This window comes from Jatropha curcas, chromosome 6 (genome assembly GCF_041381405.1).
Source record: "Jatropha curcas cultivar XTBG-Jc1 chromosome 6, XTBG_Jcur_1.0, whole genome shotgun sequence".
Classification (NCBI taxonomy): Eukaryota; Viridiplantae; Streptophyta; class Magnoliopsida; order Malpighiales; family Euphorbiaceae; genus Jatropha; species Jatropha curcas.
Window position 1 is genome coordinate 1,388,854 of NC_143156.1, and position 21,607 is coordinate 1,410,460.

Here is a 21,607-nt window from a genome sequence, read left to right on the forward strand (position 1 = left end):
ATGCAATCTCCATATGAGTTGTGCATTTTATATTAATCAATTCTTTTTTTTTTTCCCTAATCATAGTTAAAGAATTAAAATATGGGTTTTTCTTAAATAAAATAATGCTTAGAACAGAAATTGTGTTAGGTTTGCCTTCATTATTAAAATATTGCACAAACTTATCAAAAATCAAAATAAAATAAACTAAAAAGTACAAAATAGACTATTTTAATAGGTTTTAGTTGGATATGGAAACAAGCAGCCAGCAAGAATTAATATTATTTTAACATTTTTTTTTTTTAGAATTAATAGGAATCATCCAGTGGAGAGTATACATGGAGCAAATTAGAAAATGCTTTCTATCTTAGCACCCATGAACTAGCCAAATTAGAATACTTCATGTGCAATCGTAGAATGATTGAAAAAATAAATTTTGTAAAATTACTAAATTAGGTACAATCGCAGAATTATTGAAACAATAAAGCCATCTCTCTCTCTCTCTCTCTCTCTCTAAAAAGCCAAAAAAGGTTTGAACTTTGAAGGAATACATTGAATAGGACAGGCACTATGTATGCAATCATACCACATAGGCCACTCTTCAATTATTGATTATTTCTTCCATACTCAAAAAATGAAGATTACGGAGTAGTTAGAGGCCAAGACTTTGACTTTTTATTGCCATTTTGACTGTTTGTATTTATATTCCAACTCTACAAAACAGGAAACATAAATAATTAATGAAGCAATAAAGCAGAGTCCTTTCCATGAATGTCTCTCTCAAATAAAGGCCAATTAGGTACTTCTTATTTTTTTTTCTTTTTTGATGATGCTATGGCTAGAAGGATTAGGTGGAGAAGGAATAATCTGGAACATTAACAATATAGTAAGAGGAAAATGTGATTCATTTTCCAAATCACATATGTTAACTTCTTTTGATTTAGCTAATTATGAACTTGGATTGAGATAGTATTTAGATAACTCACCTTTCAGTTTCCGAATCACATACGGTCTACTGCCTTCGATTTCACAGGCATTTTTTTATTAAACAATTTATTCACTAGCCAGTGTCTAATAGTCTATCCATTTTTCTAGAAATTGAAATTGCTTTCCAAGAATTAATTGTCTGACCATCTTCTCTTGTATTGTCACTCGAGTAATAGAATTTAGCATCCGATGATCTAATGCACAAAACATCCGATGTTTGTGTGGGCTCTAGAGAGGGTTGATGAATAACAAACAAGAAAATTTTAGCTGTACAGACCTAATGATATAAAATCCAGTATTGCTCCAAGAAAGATTAGCATAATAAGAAAATTTGCTTCTGTACCGCATGCATAAACCCTTCATAAACGTGCCTTCACGAGAGGGAAATGTACTTATCTTCCCATTTCGCCTCCATAAGCATATTCGTGTGCCAACCAAACCAACAATCTACAAGAACATGCATTAAGCAATTGGGATAAAAACAGACACATTACATCAATGCCTCCCAATATGAGATACTTCAGAATAATGACAAATTACTAAAGGTACCTTCCTCTCATCAAAATCAAAGTCAATTAAGGGGCTTGCATCTTGGATTGAATATTCTTCCATACAATTGTATGTTTCTAATGACCAGAGACGCATAACCTACCATGATAGCTATACAAAAGTCAGCACAATTGAGTTATATAACATGTATCACATTTTGATTTGGGAGAACATCAGAGATAAGCCACAGAAGCAATCACATCAAAATAAGTTTAAGTTCTAGAACAACCATATAGCCAGCAAGTACTTTAGACAACTTTTACTGGTGTCAAACATGATATACAAAACATTGTGTGTGTGTGTGTGTGTGAACAGGTCGATAGTTAGACTAAAGTCATCAGTAACGGTAGGTTAATGCCACCATTTCAAACTATGTAAAAGAGAAGGTCACCAAAAATTCAAATGGAAGGATATTAAAAGGTGTGGAATCCTACCAATCTTTCTTTAATTTCTCCCAGTGCACCCGATTTGTAAATGAACTTTTTAATTCATAAACTAATCCAAATAAATGAGCTTGTTAATTCACAAACTAATCCACTACTCTAAAATTGAGTTTGGCTAAATGAGATTACAATATCTAGTCGTCTATCCAAGAAATCCAACAAAACAGAAACTAAGAGCTTGTTTGGCATAAATGAATTTTTTTAATGAAATTCATTTGCAAAATGGAATGAATTCCATATGAAAATTATTCCAAAACTATGAAACAGAAATAGTAGAGAGTGATCCAATAGAATCTGCTTTAATAAAAGGGTAAATAACAAATATGACTTATAATAAAAAAACCACCTATCAGACACCATATTTAATTAAAAAAGTGATCATACCTTGTCCCCCACACCAGTAAGAAGCGAGCCCATCTTCATTCGACACTGATCAACCCTAATACAAAGCAAGGTTAGAGAATTAACATATACAAGCTGCAAACTCCTGCATATATATACCCACTAAATAAACCCCACATATTACTCAAAAAAAAAAAATCAACCTTTTATTATTTCGTCATCTTTCCATAATAAATTTGATACGATTTTTATCAACTCAACAGAAAAATAAACATAAAATTGTATTCAGCTGAAAATTAGCTGACAAGAAAATGAATGGGAAGAAAAAAAAGAAGAGGAGAATTTTAATAAGTACCCAAGTGAATGGCCTTTCCATTGGTCAATATCAACAGAAGAAGCTTGAACTAAAGATTGTCTATGATGGTTCATAGCTAGCTCCTCAAAGTACATATTTAAAGTCCTCTCTGAACCGCTATCAATATTTGAAATTCCTACATAATTATCCTTCTGCTGCTTCAAATAAAGCGCTTGAAGTAACTTTGATCCTTTGATTATTGTATTCCTTTAAATGCACAAAAGAGAATAAAAAATAAAACAAAATTATACACAAATATTTGGGGAAGGCAGAGAGAAGGAGAGTAAAACAGAATTTACCAAGATTTGCGGACAGCAGAACAGCGAACAAGGTCAAAGAGGTCCAGGAATGAGAATATTATGCAAAGGATGTCATGCTACAAAAATTGGATTGTGGTCGGATCTCTCCAGCTCCTCTTCTTCGCCGGCGACCACTTTCCGCCTGGTGTGGGGCTCATATCTTCTCCGTGAACTGGGTTAATCAGAGGAAACGAGCGACTGAAAATCTCATAAAGCTGGAAGGGTGAACGTCGTTTCGGCAACGACACAATAAACACACTCACAAAATAAGATGTATTGTCGTTTTTAGGTAATTTAATTTACGAGTTTAAGAAAAAAAAATACTATTTAGTCCCTCGAATTTCTAAAATAAATATTTCAATATAATAAAATTTTTATTTTTATTTATTTATATAGTGCAAAATTTAGAAAGAAAGTGAGAAATTAGAGTGTCTGGATACAAGTATAACAAAATGCTAAGTACATGATATTTTAAAATGGTTTACTCAAACAAATACTTTCTTTACCATTAACAGTCATGCACTTTACATCAAACACAATGCCCGGTGATTCATCACAAGTAAGGGTGAGTATTTACTTCGATCAATTTGGTTAATTCGATTGATTCGATTAATTAGATCAATTTGATCCGATGAATAAATGTTCAGTTAAAAATTCGATTAAATAAAATTAACGCAGAAGCCGTGGGCCGTAAGGGATAACTTTGTAGAGTAAGGTATGATAATCCCCCTTAGAGAACTTCAACTCCCCTTCTTTCATAAGATAATTGGCTACTTCTTTCTCGTTCGATCCGCATAGTATTGGGCAGTGGATTAACAAGCATTATGCTTTGCTTTGTCTACCAATTCCTGTAAGAGTTCTTACAGGAGAGCCTTAACTCCAGCTGAAAGATGAGACGAGACTCTTATTCTCCTCCCGCCCATATACCACATGCGAGTATAAGCTAAAAATTCGGTTAAAAGTTAATTTAATTAAATTAATTAAATTAATCAACTCTCAAAATTAAATCATTTTGATTAAATATATAATAAAATTAAAAATTAAAAATATTTCAATTTTTATTTTAATTAAATAGTGATCAAAAAGTTCGGTTAATCTTTATTTCGGTTAAATTCGATCGATAAATCAAATTTTTCTTTTTTTTTAACTTCCATTTGGTTAATGATTGAAATTAATCCGATCAAAACGGTTCGGTTAAGTTCAAAAAAAATTTCGATTAATTTATTTAGATTAATGATTAAAATTAATTCGACCAAAACAATTCGATTAAAAAATTAAGTCGCTTAAATTTAGTTAAGTCAAAATAAAAATTTTAGAAAAAATTTATTTCATCTAAAAATGCTATTTATATAAGTAGAATTAGCAAAATGCTGACCCGTAAATTCACAAAGTTCGAAATCGTTTTCTTTTTTATTATTTTTTTAAAAATTCCTTTTAAGTTTAATCCAATAGAAAAAAGAAATTTTTTCATTTTTTTTTAATAAAACTTTTTAAAATTCTTCTAACTTTACATGAAACAAAGGATATGCTTTTTCTCCTCTGGACAATTTTATTGGGGGGGCAACAATCCTGTTAAAGGCTGTCTTGTCAACTTCAATTTGGAAAATGGGGACCGCAAATACTAGAAAAAGCTGTTTTCTTCACGCGTTTATGAAAGTAACCAGAGAGTAGGAAGAAGAAAATAAATTTGTGTTGTACAACAGTTAAAAGTAAACGTCCTTCCTGTTAGTGAAAAAAAAAAAAAAAAACACAAAATCCTGATAAATCAGGTTTATAAGGGAGTAAAATAATAACACACGATTTAATAACGAAGTTCGGCCAATCTTATTATATCTCCGAATTGCCATAGATCTTTTCATAGGAGAAAAATAAATAAAGTATTTACATACACTCACAATTCTCTATCCAAGAATATCCGAAAAATTAGACTTAATTTTTCTTTTTGGATAATTTCTCTATTTTTTTTTCTTACAATTGCTCTCACTCTCTCATTTACTAATATGCTTGTTGGTGTTTTTTTTTTTTTGTGTAAGTAGATCCAAATTCTCTTCTCTGTTTATAGGAGAGAAAATAGGTGAATGAGTGAATGAGCTGTACAATTCAAATGCAAATTGGCCACCAATTCCAATTTGCACAAATTGCACATGTTTATTTATTTATTTTTTTTTTCTTCCTTTGTTGACTAACTTTCTTCCTTTCATTTATTTTCAAGAACGCGTAGGTCCCACTGCCAACATACTTTGATAATCTCCCATGTGAAGACCGATTTTAATTTGTCTTCACACATCAATCATGTGTCAATCTCACAAAATAAACCCAATATGAGATGTATTGTGGTTTTTAGGTAATTTAATTTATGAGCTTAAACAAAAAAAAAAAAAAAAAAAACTATTTCTAAAATAAATATTTCAATATAATAAAAAATTAAATTTTTATTTATCTATCTAGCGCAAAATTTAGAACGAAAGTGAGAAATTGGAGTGTCTGGATACAAGTATATCAAACTGCCAGGTATAGGATATTTTTAATGATTTACTCGAAATAAATGCTTTCTTTACCGTTAACAATTATGCACTTTACATCAAACACTATACCCATGATTCATCGCAAATAAGGATGAGCATTTGATTAGGTCAATTTGGACCGGTGAATAAATGTTGGATTAAAAATTCAATTATTGAAAACTAATGCAAGAGCTGTGGGCTCTAAAGGATAACTTTAAGGAGTAAGGTATATATTTCCCCTCAGAGAACTTCAACTCCCCTTCTCTCAGTAGATAATTGGCTATTTCTTTCTCGTTCTATCCTTATAGTCTAGGCAGTGGATTAACAAGAATTATGCTTTGCTTTGTCTACCAATTCTTGTAAGAGTTCTTATAGGAGAGCCTTTAACTCCTGTTGAAAGATAAGACAAGACTCTTATTCTCCTCCTGCCCATATACCACACGTGCTTATTGGTATATTTAACTGAATTAATCAATTAATCGACTCTTAAAATTAAATCGTTTTGATTAAATATATAATAAAATTAAAAATATTTCAATTTTTATTTTAATTCAATAGTTATTAAAATGTTCAGTTAATTTTTATTTCAGTTAAATTCAATTTAATCAAGTTTTTATTTTCTTCAACTTCATTTTAATTAATTAATTCAACCAAAACGGTTCGGTTAAGTAGAAAAAATTTCGATTCATTTATTTAAATTAATGATTAAAATTAATTCGATTAAAAAAAGTTAATTAAAAATTAATTTATTAAATTTAGTTAAGTCAAAATAAAAATTTCAGAAAACTTTGATTTCGAGTAAAAATATTACTTAAATACACAATTAGCGAAATGCTGACACGTAAATTCACAAATTACGAAATCGTTTTCTTTTTTATTTTTTCAAAAAAATTCCTTAAGTTTTATCCAATAGAAAAAGAAAATTTTTCATTTTTTTTAAAAGAAACTTTTTAAAATTCTTTTAACTTTACATGGAACAAGGATATGCTTTTTCTCCTCTGGACAATTTTATTGGGGGGACAACAATCCTGTTAAAGGTTGTCTTGTCAACTTCAATTTGGATAAATGGGACCGCAAATACCAGAAAAAGCTGTTTTCTTCACGTGTTTTTGAAAGTAACCAGAGAGTAGGAAGAAGAAAATAAATTTGTATTGTACAAGAGTTAAAGTAAACGTCCTTTCTTGAAGATTACATAACTCTTCTTGGCCATTTTAGCTTCTCACTTTCAGTCACCAACCAATTTTTTTGTTTGGTATTGCATCTTCCTTCCTTTTGAGTCTTTGATATTGCAACTCCAGTTTCAATCACCAACCAATTCTTCAACTGCTCGAATTTTCTGCTGAAAATTTTGGTCATCCTCTCTTTGTGATGGACATTGCAATTGCAATTGGAGGTGCTCTTCTAGCACCTGCCTTTAAGTCTTTGTTTAATAAGTTAGGCTCCCAGGATTTGCTCAATTACGCCCGTAAAAGACGTGTGCTGACTCAAATCAACAAGTGGAAGGAGATGTTGGAGAGAATTGATGGGGTTCTTGAGGATGCAGAGGAGAAGCAGATGGAGAGCAGGTCGGTGAAGATGTGGGTAAGCGATTTGAGGAAGCTGGCGTATGATTTGGAGGACATTCTTGATGAGTTTGATTTTGAGGCTCGTCGATCCAAGTTGAAAGCTAAACCTATGACTGGTTCAAGTAGGGTACGAAAGCTCACCCCTAATATTCGTGCTGTTAAATTCAATAAAAAGTTGATTTCCAAGATAAAGGCAACTACTCCCCGATTAGAAGAGATCACCTCGCGAAGAAATGAACTAGATTTGAGTGAAAGGCCCGTTAAATTGTGGGAAAGAATTCCTGCGACGTGCTTGGTGAATCACGCCGAGATTTATGGGAGGGAGAAAGATAAGAAGGCGATTCTTGAACTTTTGAATTCTGAATCAAGTGATAGAAGGGTCGCTCTGATTTCTATAGTTGGAATGGGAGGTATCGGTAAGACAACTCTAGGGCAACTTATCTTTAATGAAGCTGGAAAGAAGTTTGATTTGACGGCTTGGGTTTCTGTCGGTGAAGATTTTGACGTGGTTAGACTTACAAAAACAGTTCTTCAGTCGGTTGGTGGAGATCTTACTTCCAACGATTTGAATTCGCTTCAATTAAACTTGAAGGCAAGGCTGTCAGAGAAGAAGTTTTTTATGGTTCTAGATGATGTTTGGAACGAGAATTATGACCATTGGAGAAACTTTCTTCTCCCCTTTGAGAATGGGGCAAAAGAAAGTAGAATTATCGTCACAACTCGCAATCTTGGCGTTTCACGGACGATGGGTGCTATTCAAAGTTATACACTTAGAGTGTTGGAGAATGATGATTGCCTGTCTGTGTTTGCCCATCACGCTCTTGGAGTAACAAATTTTGAGGAGCACTTAGATCTAGAAGCAATAGGTAAGAAGATTGTGGAAAGGTGTCAAGGCTTACCTTTGGCAGCTAAAGCTATTGGAGGTCTCTTACGAGGTCAATCAACTCGCGATGCATGGGAACAAGTGCTAAACAGCCGCATTTGGGAGGAGAAAAGCGACATTCTTCCAGCATTAAAGTTGAGCTATCACCATCTTCCATCTCATCTGAAACAATGTTTTGCTTATTGTGCAATTTTTCCAAAAGGTTACGAATTCGATGAGGATGAGTTGGTTCTACAGTGGATGGCAGAGGGATTTGTACAGGACGCACAGGAAATGAAGGAAATGAAACGCTGGGGTCATCGATATTTCCATGATTTATTATGGAGATCCTTTTTTCAACAATCTACTTACAATGAATCACGATATGTAATGCATGACCTACTCAAAGATCTAGCTAAATCTGTAAGTGGAGAAATATGCCTTCATTTGGATGATGATGAGTTGAAGGGCATAAAATCACATGCAAACGTTCGCCATTCAGCGTTCGCTTGTCATGAGTGTGACAGGTACCAAAGATTTGAAGACTTTTATGAGATGAGTAATCTGCGAACATTCTTCGCATTATCCACTGATCAATGGCGAGATAATTTTTTATCTATTAGAGTGGTGCATGACCTAGTGCCAAAACTGAAACGTTTAAGGGTGCTATCACTAGCTCATTATTCGTTTGAAGAGTTGCCAAGTTCAATTGGCGCCTTAAAGCATTTACGATATCTTGACTTGTCTTACAACAGTGAGATTAAAAGATTACCTAATTCACTGAGTGATCTTCAAAACTTGCAGACACTGAAGTTATGTTCGTGTGAGAATCTTATTGAGTTGCCCACAGGCATTGGCGCCTTAATCAATTTGGCGCATCTCGATCTAGAATTTACGCATGCTTTGCAGGAGATGCCATTAGGGGTAGCAAATTTGACAAATCTTCAAACATTGTCTAAGTTTATCGTGGGAAAAGGAAGTAATTGCCTTGGAATTAGAGAGCTAATGAATCTCCCTCATCTAGAAGGACAACTTAGTATTGAAAAGCTACAGAATGTGGCAAGGATTGCAGATGCAAATCTCGTTGATTTAAAGAAGATTGAGAATCTTGGTGATTTGGCCTTGGTATGGACCCGTAAATTGCGTGATTCACCATGCGAAGAGGATCATGAATTCCAGGTTCTCAACTTGCTAGAACCTCATCAAAAGTTGGAAAGGCTTTCGGTTCGGTTTTATGGCGGTAAGGAATTTCCATTGTGGATAGGGGATCCTGCATTCACAAATATGGTGGCTCTAAACCTTTGGGATTGTCAGAATATTACCTCGCTGCCACCACTAGGTAGACTATGTAAACTGAAATGGCTGAGCATCAAAGGCATGGATGAACTGCTAGAAGTAGGGCTTGAGCTTTCCCCGTCTCTTGAGATTCTAGAAATTGAGGATATGTTGAAGTTGAAGCAATGGGCTCACTCTGGTGACGTCAATGTGGAGGTTACAAGAAAATTTCCTAGACTACGTAAAATTTGGATAGGAAATTGTCCTAAATTGGTTGTGACATTGCCTACCTCCCTTCCTTCCCTTGATGAATTGTACATTGGTAGATGTCAAGATATTATTCTCGAAAGTGTGCATGATCTATGTTCCCTTCAAACCTTGTCCATTTGCAGTATTTCAGCGCTTGAAAATTTGCATCAAGTGGTTGCGCAGTCCTTCGTGGCGCTAAAGCATCTGTGGATTCGTGATTGCAGCCAATTGATACACCTGTGGCGGGGTTCAACTAATTTAGACAAACTTTCTAGCTTGAAATCTTTACAGATCGAAGGGTGTCAGAAGCTAGTGTCATTGGTAGGAGGAGAAGAAGGGAATTTGCCTTGCAATCTTGAAATTTTAGTGATAAGGGAATGCGATGGATTGGAGATTCTGCCAAATGGGTTGCAAACCCTCACATCTCTTAGAGAGATGAATATTCAACGGTGCCGAAACCTTGTGTCCTTCCCATCTGCAGGTTTACCTTGTAGTCTTAAAAGTCTCAAAATCGTAAAATGTGATTCTCTGGAGTCCTTGCCTAAGGGCATTGTGCATGATAGTAACGCCAGGAATGAGATGTCTCATCTTGAGGTTGTGGGTGTCAATAGCTGTCCATCTCTTACATCGGTTCTAGTTGGTGAATTTCCCTATTCAATTAAAAAAATTGCAATTTGCTTTTGGACGACACAGCTATTGGAGTCGTTTCATAATAGGTTTTCGCATCTCACCACATTAATAATATATGGGTCTGAGTTGGAGTCTTTCCCAGAAAGTGGATTGGCCATCCCCAACCTTAGGGATTTAATCATACGAAAATGTGAAAATTTGAGGTTGCTTCCCAATCAAATCCAAAATCTCACATCTCTTCTCAAGTTAGCGATAACTAATTGTGCAGGTTTGGTGTCCTTTTCGGATGAGGGTTTACCCCCAAACCTTACTTATTTATTCATATGGAGTTGTGAGAATTTGAGATTTCTTCCCAATCAAATGCAAAATCTTACATCTCTTCAACGTTTACTAGTAAGTAACTGTGGAGGTCTGGTGTCCTTTCCAGATGGCGGTTTGCCCCCAAAACTAGGTAGTCTTACAATTTCGCGTTGCAAGAAGCTGAAACAGCCAATGTCAGAGTGGATACTCAATAGACTCACCTCTCTCACAATCAGAGGGCCATGTCCAAGTACAGATATGGATTCCTTCCCAGAGGAGAAGGGCCTACTGCTTCCCTCTTCCCTAACCTCTCTTAAGATCGAAGATTTTAAAAATCTGAAATCAATATCCAGGGGCATTCACCATCTCACCTCTCTTGATACATTAGTAATTCGAAAGTGCCCTAAACTCCAGTCCTTTCCCAAGGAAGGCCTTCCGAGCACGCTTGAAAGGTTGGCAATCTTCGAGTGCCCCCTCCTGGAAAGACGATGCAGAAAAGAGAAAGGAGACTATTGGCGCTTTATTGCCAATATCCCCTACCATAAAATAAAATGAGGTATAATCTTTTTACTTTTGCTTGCAGCTTAAACTATAACTGATATATGCAACATTTTGAAGCCAAAATAGAATAGATATAAAAAAATTAATTGCATTCAATTATGTGGTGTTTCAAGTTTCAACCATATTACCACATTCTGTTCAGAATGGCGGTTGAGAATGAATTGGTGGTTGAGAATGAATTACATGTTCTGTTCAGTTGGTTCTAACTCATAATGCATAAATTGGAAAAGTTTCTATAGGTTTTATTCTTTCATTGTTCCGACACTGACATGAGCTGATTTTATACATATCAAATCTTGGCTGCAAATAATGCAATTGTTTCTTCAGGTCTGCAAAAGCCGGGACTGCTTAGGCCAGGATCGAGATTGTCATAATCGTCTCAAATCCAATCCCTGCTGGTAAGGATAACGGTTTCATGGATTCTTAGCATTTCTAATCCTAGGAGGGGTGTATGGGGGAGGCCTGTTGGTCGGGTTTAGATGGATTAGTTATGTTAAGTTTTTCATGTTTTTAATAATAAAATTTAATTTTCAAAAAAAAAAAAAAAAAAAAAAAAAAAAGACTACGATCTTGTTTTTGCTACATATGACTACAATGAGCAGTTGTTGACAATTTATCAGAGAAGAATTCTGTTTCCTATGTTGAGATACTTATATGAGCATATTTGTTTATTTATTGACAAAGATTTAATGCTCTGGAAGTATTATTTAAAGTGAAGAAAGTTTACAGACATTGGTTGAGAATTTTTCAGATGGAAATTATCCCTTTTTTTTTAACTGGAATAGGGTCCGTCCTTCCTACAAAACATCTAGTCAAGAGTCAACTGATCTCAAATGACTTGCTATTCATGCAAACAACAGCTCGTCTGCACTGAGATGCAAATAACTATATTGGCAATGTGACTTTATGGAGCAAAATCTGATTCTAAATGAAAAAATTACATCAAAATAATCTGTATGTTTCAAAATCTAATAATAATTTATTTTCTTTTTCTTTATGGTTTGTTGATTATGAAATTTTTGGAAGAGGTTTGCCAAGAAGAGAGTGGTGAGTAAGTGAGATTGTCTTGCAGGCTGAAAGGCAGGCACCTCATGTCCAGCCCCTCTCACAGTAGCATAAGTAATGTCTCCTTTATAAATCTCAGTATACCCACCAACTTGAAACACAAACATTCAAACACAAACACAACCAGAATTCTTATAATCTGATGTTCTGTTAGAGTATGAAAAGCCTACTCCAACAGGACACTCCAGAAACAGAACATTTGCAACTGAAAAAAAAAAAAAAGAAAAATTAAAATTAAAATATGCCCAAAAAGATTTATTGAAATGTGCATGAGAAATGTAATTGTTGGCACACTATTAATTTAAATTTTGAAAATTAATTTTTCAGAGGGAATTCATTATTTTTTATAAATATTATTATTATTATTACAAACAGATAGTCCAATTCTTTAAGTTATTTCAAAAGTAAAATAATTAAGGAATTACCATTATTCCATGAAAATCTGTTCTTGTAAAGTGTTTTGCCATCACTATATACTCGAAATGGTCCAAGCTCTTGCATCAACCCATAAGCCAGAGATGAACAACCAGGGCCTGTAAAAATATTAATGATTGCTTTAAATAACAGACAGTAATATTATACATTCAAATTAAAATTTAACATAATAAAAAGAATACTATTTTCAGGAAATAAATAAATTTAGAACACAAAAGGGAGAAAAATGGAAAAAGAATACACTAAATACCTCCATTTAGCCACAGAAGAAGAGGCAAAGATTTCTTAGAAATTTCTTGAGCTTCAGCAAAATAATAATATAAGGCTTTTCCAGCTAATTTATCCACAGTAACATAACCTCCATATTGTGAAAACTTAACTTGAGGTTGGCCAGGCAATCTTTTGATCCTATCTTTTTCTTTATCTTTTCCATTTTCTTGATTTATAGTAATAATAGAATCAATTGTCCTAAAGTTGCTTGTGTCCATACCAGAATTCCCATTAAGCTTGGATTTGTAAAGATTGCCAAGAACTTCACTTTGCCTCTTGCTATGGCTCTGAGATGTTAAATAAGAAAAAATGAAAAAGAACAGGAATATCAAACATGGGTTTTTCCCCATTGCAGGAAAAGGTTTTAGGGTTTTTGATTTTTTGGAATTTTGTTTCTTGAATCCAAATAATGTGTTTATATAAGTATAGGGGTGTGCGTGTGCGCAATGGAGAGAAAGTATCTATAGAAGGATTTTGTTTTCTGATTTTCTAATTTAGATCAATATTAGTTATTATTCCCTCCATCTTTTAAAATTATGCTTGTTTCTATTTTCACGCAAACTAATTAAATGTAATTAATATTTTTGAATAATAAATTTGACCTATAGGTAGTAGAGGGTAAAAGTTTTTAATTTTTAAAACTAAATAAATAATAATTAATATTTCTTTGTTTATTTTATTTTTTTTATCAGTTTCATTTCATCTGTGGCCATTTGGGTATTCTATAATGTTTTATAAGATTCTTTATTGACTCAGCTAGTTAATTAACTTTGTTTTCTAACTATATGATTTACAGACAAGAATTGCTATGGCATTGCCCCATGCCTGTGTGAGCTGCTACTATGTTTGTTATGCAGAAAATCCTGACAACAGATTATTCGATAAAACAATCAAAGAACGCCAAGAATTGATAAAATCTGGCCGCGATGTGGTGGTTCCGACGCCTAGAGTACCCCGGCGGTTTGCATCATAGTTCATAAGCCAAGGCAAGATTTTTCCAGGAAAATGTGCAGAAGCAAATTAAAATTTGTGGTCACAGATTGAACATACTGTCAAAAATGTACTATTACTATAGTCCCTTTCAATTTGGGGTCCAGTAATTCAGAATTCAAGCTAATCAAGCTAGAGATGAGACAATTTAACATTATCATATTTGCATATTCATTTTAGGATATTCCTTATTCCTTGATTAAAGAGTTCCTCCATTATTTTATTTATTTATTTATTTATTTTTGTTCAGTTTTATGGTAAATTAAAAACACTTGCCATAGTTTAATGTAATTTTAGTATCTGTTTATGCAATCTCCATATGAGTTGTGCATTTTATATTAATCAATTCTTTTTTTTTTTTTCCTTATCATAGTTAAAGAATTAAAATATGGGTTTTTCTTAAATAAAATAATGCTTAGAACAGAAATGGTGTGTTAGGTTTGCCTTCATTAAAATATTGCACAAACTTATCAAAAATCAAAACAAAATAAACTAAAAAGTACAAAATAGACTATTTTAAAATACTTCATGTGCAATCGTAGAATGATTGAGAAAATAATTTTTTTAAAAATTATTAAATTAAGTATAATCTGATTGATTTCGTAATTTTTTTAAAAATTATTAAATTAAGTATAATCTGATTAAATTTTTTTCACCAACACCAAGGATGCAAGTTTTTTTTTTTTGGATAATTACTATATTATCCTTAAATTTTTATTAAATACATTAATAAGGACTTCGGCTTTCAAAATTACACTATTTAATCCCTGTATTATAATTTTGTTATACTATAAGTTCAAACAGTTAGTTTTTTTATTAAGCAATTATGAAATATCAAACACCCTTGAAAGTAACTACTATATAAGGACTAAATAGAGTAAACTTATGAAAATTGAGATCTTTATTAGTGTATTTCATCAAACCATAAGGACTACATAATAATTATGTTTAGAGGTTATTTTTGACATTTCACAGTCACTTAAAGGAAAAAATTAACAATTGTATTTTATAGTATAATAAAATTGTAATGAAGGACTAAATAGTATAATTTAAAATACTAATATCCATACATATTCGAGTAAAACCTAGAGACTACATCGCAATTGCTCCTTTTTTTTTTTTTTTTTTTTTTTCTTTTTCCTAATTGAAATTATATTAGAGTTCCTCATCAAATTAGCAACTTCTAAATATTCAAAACAGAAAGATGAAATGTTTTATTGAAATTTGAATTTATAATGTAATAAATACCATCAAGAAAGTCATCTTCAAAATTGCATAAAGCCATCTCTCTCTCTTTAAAAAGCCAAAAAAGGTTTGAACTTTGAAGGAATACATTGAATAGGACAGGCACTGTGTATGTAATCATAACATATAGGAAACTCTTCAATTATTGATTATTTCTTCCATGCTCAAAAAATGAAGATTTTATCTAGTGGGTTATGGAGTAGATTAGAGGCCAAGACTTTGACTTTTCATTGCCATTTTGACTGTTTGTATTATATTCCAACTCTACAAAACAAGAAACATAAAATAATTAATGAAGCAATAAAGCAGAGTCCTTTCCATGAATGTCTCTCTCAAATAAAGGCCAATTAGGTACTTTTTTTGTTTTTTCTTTTTTGATGATGCTATGGCTAGAAGGATTAGGTGGAGAAGGAATAATTTGGAACATTAACAATATAGCAAGAGGAAAATGCAATTCATTTTCCAAATCACATATGCTAATTTCTTTTGATTTAACTAATTATGAATGCTTGTTTTGATTTAGCTAATTACCAACGCTTGAATTGAGATAATATTTAAATAAAACTCTATTTTCAGTTGCAATTTCAAATTTCGAATATTGATCTTATTTTTTATTTTATAATTTATAAAAATTACAAAAATATTTATTGTCTTACAGTTCATTACAAGAATTAAAAAAACCTACAAAAATTCGAATGTTGGAAATTATTAATGCTATTTTTCACATGATTAATATTTTTTTTTTTTGTGCAATAAGACAATAACTATTAATATTTCATATTTCATTTAGGCATATGGCAATCTAATTTATTTATATTTTAATTTGAAAACTAAATTATAAAAAAGGTGGATCAATGCCAATATGCATTCACCCAAGAAGTGCATATAAAAATTAATAATCTCAAAAAAATATATTAACAAAAAAAATAATAAAAAAGATCATTTACATCATGTAGATACATCAAGCGAAAAACTTTAGCAAATTCTATAATCATTACTACAACGAGTAATAAAGTATAAATGAAAATAATATATATATATTTGGATGCCTCATGCAAGTATTAAAAGAAATAAAAGCAAAGAAATTTTTAAATTTTGAATTTATTCCAAATATGAAAAAACCTATATTTGCATTTCTAGTATCAATGAAAGATTCTAGTAAAGAGAAACTGCAAATTCGCATGCATGGATTAGTTTATTCTCTCATTTCTTGAATTTCCATACTCTGATGTACTTGCTATTGTGTGTGGTAACCACCTTCTTCATTCCAACAGCCAGGCAAGTGATTGAAGGTCGATCACTTCTAGGAATCTGATCAATGTTGATGTCACTAGGGAGTTTTCGCCCTTTTCTTCTTTCAATTACTCCATGTGCATATCTAGAGGAGCTTGATGAGGTATCATGGTCGACAGTATAGCTCGAGAGAACAACTCCTGAGTCCTGATCCAGAATACGCAGCACCCCGTCTATTCCACCGGCTACTAATGCTGATTTGTCATTTGTCAGGTGCTGCAAAGAATATATAACATTTGGACTCACTCGTGTCTCCCATAATTGTCTCATCATCCTGCAAGATAACAATAAAAAATCAAATTGCAACCATGGGCAGGAGCTCCTATAACAAATATGCCATAGTCAGTTTCGACCTAATACTGAAATAAGGCAAAAACAAAATCAATTATCAGAGCAGCCATTTTGATAATCAACCCTACAGAGTAACAGGATAAAGCCTCTGTCATGTTTACTTCTGCTACAAACTAGCTATGATAGTACAAGTCCTAGAACCTATATCACAGTTTCGCTCTGGAAGCCTACTCAATCTGTGTATGGATGACAGGATACGTCACAAGCAAATGTCCTAGCAGCAGAGTAAAGAAAAGAAAATAGCTTGTCAATATCTCATTCTACATTCACATAGAGCGCAACAATGAAGGCCACCGACAAAAATTTAGGCTGGGTCAGAATTCAAAGTACACTAACTACCCAGTCATCATTTTTAACTCTGGCAGAAACATCTAATTTAGTGATTGAAATATCCTACTTATTGCTACCACAGATATTATATTACGGAGGAATGAAAAATAAAAGTTATTCATCTGGGAACAGTGAATTGATACCTGAGGTCCCAACAAGATGTATATCCAGCTGTTGTTCCAGCAAACACTAGATGAGAACGAGGGTTGAAACATAAAGTCTTTATGCCTGTACCAGGAAGTTGAATCAGAAATTCAGAATTATGTCAAGTCGCTTGTAATGTGCAGTGCATTATTAGTTAAAGAGAAGGTGCAGTAGAAAATTTATCATGTCTCAAACTGCCAGATTAGGAATCAAGAAAAGCACTCAGAGCCTGAAGAAGAAGCTGCAAGGAAACCACTGTTTTTTTCTTATGAATATCTCATCTGTTATTAACCAAAAGACAAGAAAGCAACAGCTTAAAAAAAGGAATGAAAGAATAACTGTAAAGAATGCAAGAACACATGATGAGAATGCAATCATAATCGTAGTTATTCTTGATAGAGTGAAAAACAGTACGACCTGTAGAATCAGTGGATCTCAGTGTAGCTGCCCACTTATCAGATGAATAACCAGACACCATGATCCTCCCTAGTGACGAACCACTAAGAATTAACTGATCATCCCCCAAACATAAGCAAGTCACAGGCTCTGGATGCATCCTACAATTTGGAGATGAAAACATAACCAAAAAGAATCCATACAGAAAAAAATCTTTAAAAAAATGTAAGAAATCAGGTTCTAACATAACAACAACATAATAAGAATACAGTCTACTGTCTTCTATTTCGCAGGCATTCTTCTACTAAACAATTTATTCATTTGCCAGTGTCTAATAGTCTATCCATTTTTCGCACACGTCCAGAAATTGAAATGGCTTTCCAAGAATTAATTGTCTGACCATAACAGACCACCTTCTCTTGTATGTTCACTCAAGTAATAGAATTTAACATCCGATGATCTAATGCACGAAGCATCCGATGTTTGTGGGGCTCTAGAGGGGGTTGATGAATAACAACCAAGAAAATTTTAGCTGTACATACCTAATGATTTTAGAACATTTCCTACTGTACATATCAAAAACACGAGCTGTCCCATCCTCACATCCAACAACAGCTTCTGGATCAAAGTAACTTCAAGCAAAGAATACATCGAGTTATTGGTCTGCTCAAAAGAAACCACACAACCTTGCACAAAGTTGAAGTCTCAAGACAATTCAACTGTGAAATAAATGAATATAAAATCCAGTATTGCTCCAAGAAAGATTAGCATAATAACAAAATTTGCTTCTGTACCGCATGCATAAACCCTTCATAAACGTGCCTTCACGAGAGGGAAATGTAGTCATCTTTCCATTTCGCCTCCATAAGCATATTCGTGTGCCAACCAAACCAACAATCTACAAGAACATGCATTAAGCAATTGGGATAAAAACAGACACATTACATCAATGCCTCCCAATATGAGATACTTCAGAATAATGACAAATTACTAAAGGTACCTTGCTCTCATCAAAATCAAAGTCAATTAAGGGGCTTGCATCTTGGATTGAATATTCTTCCATACAATTGTATGTTTCTAATGACCAGAGACGCATAACCTACCATGATAACTATACAAAAGTCAGCACAATTGAGTTATATAACATATATCACATTTTGATTTAGGAGAACATCAGAGATATGCCACAGAAGCAATCACATCAAAATAAGTTTAAGTTCTAGAACAAACATATAGCTAGCAAGTACTTTAGACAACTTTTACTGGTGTCAAACATGACATACGAAACATTGTGTGTGTGTGAACAGGTCGATAATTAGACTAAAGTCATCAGTAACAGTAGGTTAACGCCACCATTTCAAAACTATGTAAAAGAGAAGGTCACCAAAAATTCAAATGGAAGGATATTAAAAGGTGTGGAATCCCACCAATATTTCTTTAATTTCTCCCACTGCACCCGATTTGTAAACGAATTTTTTAAAACTAATCCAAATAAATGAGCTTGTTAATTCACAAACTAATCCACTACTCCAAAATTGAGGTTGGCTAAATGAGATTACAATATCTAGTCGTCTATCCAAGAAATCAAACAAAACAGAAACTAAGAGCTTGTTTGGCATAAATGAATTCCATGAAATTTCATGGGATTCATTGACATTTACAGAGCCAATTTTTCAAATTTGGTACAAATAAAAATTCATTTGGAATTCCATGTTTTAAATTCTACAGAATTGGTTTTTCTTGAACCAAATGCTACAAAAATTGGTAGAATTTGCAAATGAATTCTCAACTTTAAAGGAACAGAAGTTACTAAAGGTAATGAAGTTTAAGTACAAGACATCAAAACATATTTAGAATGAATTCTATGAATGATCCAAGCATGAATTTCCATTTATCAATGAATTTTTTTAATGAAATTCATTTGCAAAATGGAATGAATTCCATATGAAAATTATTCCAAAACTATGTAACAGAAATAGTAGAGAGTCATCCAATAGAATCTGCTTTAATAAAAGGGTAAATAACAAATATGACTTATAATAAAAAACCCACCTATCAGACACCATATTTAATTAAAAAAGTGATCATACCTTGTCCCCCACGCCAGTAAGAAGCAAGCCCATCTTCATTCGACACTGATCAACCCTAATACAAAGCAAGGTTAGAGAATTAACATATACAAGCTGCAAACTCCTGCATATATATACCCACTAAATAAACCCCACATATTACTCAAAAAAAAAAAAAAAAAAAAAAAATCAACCTTTTATTATTTCGTCATCTTTCCATAATAAATTTGATACCATTTTTATCAACTCAACAGAAAAATAAACATAAAATTGTATTCAGCTGAAAATTAGCTGACAAGAAAATAAATGGGAAGAAAAAAAAGAAGAGGAGAATTTCAATAATTACCCAAGTGAATGGCCTTTCCATTGGTCAATATCAACAGAAGAAGCTTGAACTAAAGATTGTCTATGATGCTTCATAGCTAGCTCCTCAAAGTACATATTTAAAGTCCTCTCTGAACCGCCATCAATATTTGAAATTCCTAAATAATTATCCTTCTGCTGCTTCAAATAAAGCGCTTGCAGTAACTTTGATCCTTTGATTATTGTATTCCTTTAAATGCATAAAAGAGAATAAAAAATAAAACAAAATTATACACAAATATTTGGGGAAGGCAGAGAGAAGGAGAGTAAAACAGAATTTACCAAGATTTGCAGACAGCAGAACAGCGAACGAGGTCAAAGAGGTCCAGGACTGAGAATATTATGCAAAGGATGTCATGCTCCAAAAATTGGATTGTGGTCGGACCTCTCCAGCTCCTCTTCTTCGCCGGCGACCACTTTCCGCCTGGTGTGGGGCTCATTATCTTCTCTGTGAACTGGGTTAATCAAATCATAGAAGATCAGAGGAAACGAGCGACTGAAAATCTCACAAAGCTGGAAGGGTGAACGTCGGCAACGACACAATAAACACGCTCACAAAATAAACCCAATATCAGATGTATTGTCGTTTTTAGGTAATATAATTTATGAGTTTAAACAAAAAGAAAAATACTATTTAGTCCCTAGAATTTCTAAAATAAATATTTCAATATAATAAAAAATTAAATTTTTATTTATCTATGTAGTGCAAAATTTAGAACGAAAGTGAGAAATTGGGATGTCTAAATACAAGTATAACAAACTGCCAAGCACAGGATATTTTTAATGGTTTACTCAAAGTAAATGCTTTCTTTACCATTAACAATTATGCATTTTAGGTCAAACACAATACCCGTGATTCATCACAAGTAACGAAGAGTATTTGATTCAGTCAATTTGGTTAATTCGATTGATTCGGTTAATGAGATCGATTTGGACCGATGAATAAATATTCGATTAGAAGTTCGATTATTGAAAAACTAATGCAGGAGCCGCGAGTTCTAAGGGATAACTTTTATTTCCCTCAGAGAACTTCAACTCCCCTTCTTTCAGTAGATAATTGGCTATTTCTTTCTCGTTTTATCCCTATAGTCTAGGCAGTGGATTAACAAGCATTATGCTTTGCTTTGTCTACCAATTCCTGTAACTCCAGTTGAAAGATGAGACAAGACTCTTATTCTCCTCCCATCTATATACCACATGTGATTATGGGTTAAAGGTTAAATTAAAAATTAATTTAACTGAATTAATTAAATTAATCAACTTTCAAAATTAAGTCGTTTGATTAAGTATATAATAAAATTAAAAATATTTTATTTTTTATTTTAATTAAATAGTTATTAAAATGGTTAAATTCGGTTGATTAATCAAGTTTTCATTTTATTTAATTTCAGTTTAGTTAATTAATTCCACCAAAACAGTTTGGTTAAGCAAAAAAAATTTCAATTAATTTAGTTAAATTAATGATAAAAATTAATTCGATTAAAACTGTTCAATTAAAAATTAATTCGATTAATTAAATCAAACTAAAAATTTCAGTTAAAAATATTACTTAAATACACAATTAGCGAAATGCTGACCCGTAAATTCACAAATTACGAAATCGTTTTCTTTTTTATTTTTTCAAAAATTTCCTTTTAAGTTTTATCAAATAGAAAAAAGAAATTTTTTCATTTTTTTTTATTGAAACTTTTTTAAATTCTTTAACTTTACATGAAACAAAGGATATGTTTTTTCTCCTCTGGACATTTTTATTGGG

General features: G+C 32.6%; 4 protein-coding genes and 1 pseudogene across 8 annotated transcripts; 1 reads left to right on the forward strand and 4 right to left on the reverse strand.

Annotated features, from left to right (window-relative positions):
- LOC110008714 (serine carboxypeptidase-like 40) overlaps positions 1–21,607 on the reverse strand; it is a 48,731-nt pseudogene that overhangs the window by 20,439 nt on the left and 6,685 nt on the right.
- LOC110008911 (F-box/WD-40 repeat-containing protein At3g52030) lies at positions 1,048–3,299 on the reverse strand. Of its 4 annotated transcripts, none has more exons than XR_016321356.1 (5): positions 2,955–3,285; positions 2,656–2,862; positions 2,343–2,397; positions 1,516–1,626; positions 1,048–1,413 (listed from the first exon to the last, which is right to left on the reverse strand). XR_016321356.1 is itself a non-coding variant. In XM_089723113.1 (5 exons), exons 2-5 carry the CDS (start codon positions 2,674–2,676, stop codon positions 1,195–1,197), a joined length of 384 nt encoding a protein of 127 aa, XP_089579239.1. In that variant the 5' UTR covers positions 2,677–2,862; positions 2,955–3,299; the 3' UTR covers positions 1,048–1,194. The 4 variants fall into 4 exon arrangements, 2 of the variants coding, with proteins under 2 accessions (XP_089579239.1, XP_089579238.1); XM_089723113.1 differs by having other exon boundaries at positions 1,516–1,614; positions 2,343–2,387; positions 2,955–3,299; XM_089723112.1 differs by having other exon boundaries at positions 1,516–1,614; positions 2,955–3,291.
- LOC105628847 (putative disease resistance RPP13-like protein 1) lies at positions 6,629–11,897 on the forward strand. The gene is made up of 2 exons (XM_089723103.1): positions 6,629–10,895; positions 11,228–11,897. The coding sequence occupies exon 1, from the start codon at positions 6,827–6,829 to the stop codon at positions 10,892–10,894; it is 4,068 nt and encodes a 1,355-aa protein (XP_089579229.1). The 5' UTR covers positions 6,629–6,826; the 3' UTR covers position 10,895; positions 11,228–11,897.
- Positions 11,906–13,141, reverse strand: LOC149495198 (putative serine carboxypeptidase-like 53). Its single transcript, XM_089723111.1, has 3 exons — positions 12,651–13,141; positions 12,391–12,498; positions 11,906–12,170 (listed from the first exon to the last, which is right to left on the reverse strand). The coding sequence occupies exons 1-3, from the start codon at positions 13,018–13,020 to the stop codon at positions 12,073–12,075; spliced, it is 576 nt and encodes a 191-aa protein (XP_089579237.1). The 5' UTR covers positions 13,021–13,141; the 3' UTR covers positions 11,906–12,072.
- LOC105628757 (F-box/WD-40 repeat-containing protein At3g52030) lies at positions 15,967–20,428 on the reverse strand. Of its 2 annotated transcripts, XM_089723108.1 has the most exons (9): positions 20,134–20,427; positions 19,835–20,041; positions 19,510–19,564; positions 18,420–18,518; positions 18,214–18,317; positions 17,962–18,051; positions 17,441–17,580; positions 17,023–17,107; positions 15,967–16,472 (listed from the first exon to the last, which is right to left on the reverse strand). In XM_089723108.1, exons 1-9 carry the CDS (start codon positions 20,289–20,291, stop codon positions 16,109–16,111), a joined length of 1,302 nt encoding a protein of 433 aa, XP_089579234.1. In that variant the 5' UTR covers positions 20,292–20,427; the 3' UTR covers positions 15,967–16,108. The 2 variants fall into 2 exon arrangements, with proteins under 2 accessions (XP_089579234.1, XP_089579236.1); XM_089723110.1 differs by lacking the exon at positions 17,962–18,051 and having other exon boundaries at positions 20,134–20,428.